At 38.4% G+C, this 4,553-nt stretch overlaps 2 protein-coding genes across 2 annotated transcripts in view; both read left to right on the top strand.

Moving 5' to 3' along the window:
• LOC107714355 (titin-like) overlaps positions 1–2,170 on the top strand; it is a 137,730-nt gene extending 135,560 nt beyond the window's left edge. The window contains 2 exon segments of the mRNA XM_016520177.1: positions 1,252–1,536; positions 1,644–2,170. Coding sequence (XP_016375663.1) covers positions 1,252–1,536; positions 1,644–1,942 — 584 coding nt within the window. The 3' untranslated portion in view covers positions 1,943–2,170.
• A 1,997-nt stretch (positions 2,171–4,167) lies between these two features.
• LOC107714366 (peptidyl-prolyl cis-trans isomerase FKBP7-like) overlaps positions 4,168–4,553 on the top strand; it is a 3,456-nt gene continuing 3,070 nt past the window's right edge. Inside the window, exon 1 of the mRNA XM_016520189.1 lies at positions 4,168–4,440. Within this exon, the coding sequence (XP_016375675.1) occupies positions 4,214–4,440 (227 nt within the window). The 5' untranslated portion in view covers positions 4,168–4,213. The remainder of the gene's footprint in view (positions 4,441–4,553) is intronic.

Genomic DNA, 4,553 nt, shown 5'->3' with positions numbered 1-4,553 from the left:
GGGGGTGAACAAAGGCCTTCTGTAGCGAATCGTTGCGTTTTTGTAAGAAAAATATCCATATTCAAAACGTAATAATCACTTTAATCTAGCTTGCGCTCACTGTTGTACACTGGATGCAGTTCCGGGCGGATGACGTATGGAGGTCGGCTTTGCACATGCGCCGCTCAGAAGTGACGCATGCGGAAGCGCAGGGGAGAGATCAAAACAACACAACGGTCACTAATTAGAAGTACAAAACGAGGATTTGTAAAGAAGAATGTCGGAGGATTTCGATATGAGCCAAGAGGAGACTGGTTTTCCTTTGCTAAAGTAAGGAAACTTTGCTTCCTTTGCTCCTGTTAAAACGTTGGTTTTCACGAGACTTACTGGTGCATGCGCAGCGCTGAGCTCATACGTCATCCGCCCGGAGCTGCTTCCGCATAGGACTGTTGGCGCAAGCTACATTAAAGTGATTATTACGTTTTGAATATGGATATTTTTCTTACAAAAACGCATCGATTCGCTACAGGAGGCCTTTGTTCACCCCCCGGAGCCGTGTGAGACACTTTTTTTTATGGATGGGCGCTTTGTATTTAACTTCTTTTGGACTGATGCATGCAACACCCGCTGAGTGGCATGAAACAGCTTGAAAGATCAAAGACAATTTTTTATATAACTCCGACTGGATTCGTCTGAAAGAAGAAAGTCATATACACCTAGGATGACTTGAGGGAGAGTAATTTATCGGCTAATTTTCATTTTTGGGTGAACTAACCCTTTAAGATTAAGATCCCTTTGACTTTGTTGGATTGCATTTTGACCTACTGAATTTAACTACCACAGTACATAATAAAAAGGCACCAAATAATATAAATGCATTTGCAGTTGGCATAGTGATAACGTTAACGGTATGAATTTTCAAGGATATTAATATCCAATCCATTTTTACCATCCATTAACCATGCATCACATAGTTTGATTCATTTGACAAAAATGTTTGAGAATAAAGTCAGAATAATCAAAAGATTATATTTTTTGATTAGCATTACCAACTGAATTTTCTTAAGGGTACAATCTGTAAGTGGTGCAACTGGAGCATTATTTATTTTAGTAATACCAATGCTATCAAAAATGTTCCAATATACTTTACATTAAATATGCCCAAATGTTTCAAACAGGAAACAGAGACCAGTTGCACCATTTGAATTGCCTGTTGTACCTTTTTATGAAATAAATTGCATCAGTGACATGGTATTTGCTGTACTCTCACAGCTCTGGTTGAGGAACCTGCCAAAATGATAATTGTGGAGAAAGCCTCTGATGCTACGAGCATGCAGGGAAGTTATGCTGCCAAGCATGTGGTTTCAAAAATGCAAGAGACATCCTTCAGCAGTTCCAGCATGGCTGAGGTTAAATTTGAGAGCATGTCAGCATCTAGCATGACCTCCATGACTTCTGAAAGAATGATAGCTATGAGCTCCAGCAGTATGATGGCAATGTCCAGTCACTCGCATGCTGAGGGGTCATCCATCAAAGCCATTTCTCATGGCCGCAAAGGTGAGATGGAAAGTCTGTGCATCTTTGCCAAAAAACATTTACAGTTCAGCAAATCAGCAGAGCTATATCACCATAATAACAGATTAATTTGTTTGTCCTCTAACCAGGTATACCACCAAAGATTGAGGCTGCCCCTCAAGATATCAGTATTGAGTCAGGGAAGGACCTGGCTGTAGCCTGTGCTTTCACTGGAGACCCAGCCCCTTCCATAGAATGGTCACATTCAGGGAAGACACTGTCCAGCAAGGAGGAGAGTGGACGATTGCAGATTGAGACTTCTCAAGATATCACCACTCTTGTTATAAGTGGAGTGAAAGAGACTGATGCTGGTGCATACACCTTAAAACTTTTTAATGAGTTTGGATTTGATACCACTACTGTCAATGTCAGGATTCGATCGATGTAAAAAAAAACAAAAAACAAAACAAAGATAAAATAGTTATACAATCCTCACCCCATTTCCCTCATTCAAATCCTTTTTATTTATAGAATGAGAAAAAAAATACTCAGTTCTTGATAAAGACCTGGATTTCTGTTCTTGTAAATATGAACTATTTTTATACCAAACTTGACATTAATTTATGCCAAACTAGACTAAAGTCTAAAGTTGCTATAAAATGTGCCATATTGGATAATTATGATCAGAAGTTCAGCACCATTTTTTGACATGTACATAATGTATATAGCCGAATTTACCGGTTATGGAAAATGTATGAATTGTTATTTATGACAATATTAAGAAATGAAACAAGTGGAACTAAATGTTTAACAGGAGAAAGTTTCACATGGAACGAATACCCTGTAAAACCTGAAACAAAGCAAAACTCTGTGCCTCAACAATAAGTTGAAGTCTTAAGATTGCCTCAACAGGTAGAGAGGCTCCCTGTTGAAGTTAACTAAAATCAGAGAGACGAAGTTATGCACTGTCCATTTGTGCATGCAGTAATGCAGTACACAAGAATTTATGACTTGAACGTAAGACCTTGAGTGCTGTTTGCATTACCCTCATGTAAGCAGGGCAACTAGGCCTTGTGTTCAGACTGACGAAGTCATACCGCCATTTTAATGACAAGCTCAATGTGCGAGCGGCCTGCACAATGAGTTAATGATAATGTTTGTGCACAGTTACTGGCAACGGACTGTTTGAATTTTGATTTTATGAAAGTAACACCACCTGGCCATTAATTGTAAAATCAATTCAAGTGCTTCTTTGCAGAAGCTGTGCCAACTCTTGGAGGATTGCTAGGTTATATTTTGTGTGTTTGTGTGTGTGTTAGCGTTAGAATCTCACTTTGTCAGCAGCCAGGGTATCCATCAAGTAATGTACCACAGAGACTTCATGTGCTGTGCAAAGAAAAGAAAAATACATGGATGTAATACCCTGCACATTGATTTATTAGAACTAATTTATGTAGTTTTACCCATATATTCAGCCTCCTTGAGTTTTATGAATTACTGATTTAATAAAGCATGTTTTCAGCACCATAAAATGTTTGTCTGTGTGTGAATGCTACTTAATTTCATATTTGATGTATGAATTATGTTTACTCAGTCTTTGAATAATAGCTTCATGTCTTCATAGTTGGTTTAAACAACAAATGTTGTTTTTGTTTAAAGCAGGTTCACTTTCAGTTTTATCGGATTTCAGCCAATGTTGTTTAACAGGATGACCTGCTTGAATCAGTCATTTGAAACAGGAGAGCAGCAACATTGCCAAGTTTCTTGCACTATTTAAAAACGCATTTTAAAGGGTAAAAAAAAAAACATAAAATAATGTTCAACTGATGTCTAGTAACAATTAAATGGACATTATCTATTGACATCGCCTATTTAAAACAGCAAAATTATTTTATGATTATTCCTACAGTAATTCTATAATTGATATAATTCTTTCTTGCTGTTAGGCGACTGATTATATTATATACATACCATTCAGCCTACGTCTATCTGAATCTATTCTAAATCTATAACACCCACTTAATCTATATAAACCCACCAGTGTAAGGTTTATTTCTGATCATAAATTTGTTTTTTTCAAATGTTTCTTCCTCAAAAGTAGGGTAGAGTGGGGGAAAATTACCCCCTTTGGGAGAGAACTACCTTGACGGAACCAGACTCTTTTTGTAGTAAGGCTTTTCGGGTTTTGCACTTTGAAGACGATCCCTTCGGACTTGTCTCTCAGCCGTCTGCGCATAGAGATCAATGTATTTTGTCCAGTGCGGAGGAAAGCTCGTTTTGAGGAAAATTTGGTTGTAGCTCGTTGTCTACGTAACTACGATTGAAAAGAGGTGTTATTTGTGTAGTAATAACTTTAAGCTCACGAGTTATTGATCCGGGAAATTCGAATCCGTGAATATGTTGCCAACTTTACTGAACTCCTCTGACGTTAGTTAAGAAACGGATTAATGTTCTTCTAAAGGCCAGTTCACGCCACACAGACAAACACGATCAAAGTTGGCCGTTGGATTTAGAATTTTATGAAAAATAACTGTCATGTTCACATGTTTGTTGGCGTTTGTCTGTGCAGTGTGAATTGGCCTTAAAATGTATAGTTTGCTTAGATTCAACACATAAACTCACGCGGATTTTTAATAACATCCCAAAAGTGATGTGCGAAATTTGAGTACTGGGCGGCGCTGCCGCGTCAGCTGTCCGGCCCCCGTCGCCACGCCGACAGATGTGCAAGATGTCCCCGCGGTTTACATTTTACTTTTGTTTGATTTGGTCTCTGCAAACCCTCAACCCCTTCATCGTATTGATTCGGGCAAATGAATCAAATCAAGATGTTAAAATTGAGGTTACGTTTCTGCCAGAAAACTGCAGCCAGAAAGCCAAGAGAGGAGACATGCTGAATGCTCATTATGATGGATATCTAGTTAAAGATGGATCTCAGTTCTACTGCAGGTAAACGCATTTTTTACAAATAAAGTTGTTGTATTAATGCAATGCAGGTTATATTTACCTGAGAGAGAGAGAGAGAGAGAGAGAGAGAGAGAGAGAGAGAGAGAGAGAGAGAG

The sequence above is a fragment of the Sinocyclocheilus rhinocerous genome, unplaced genomic scaffold (assembly GCF_001515625.1).
Source record: "Sinocyclocheilus rhinocerous isolate Xijiao unplaced genomic scaffold, SAMN03320098_v1.1 scaffold449, whole genome shotgun sequence".
Taxonomy (NCBI): Eukaryota; Metazoa; Chordata; class Actinopteri; order Cypriniformes; family Cyprinidae; genus Sinocyclocheilus; species Sinocyclocheilus rhinocerous.
Note: the sequence above shows the minus strand (reverse complement) of the source record. Positions and strands in the feature narration are given on the sequence as shown.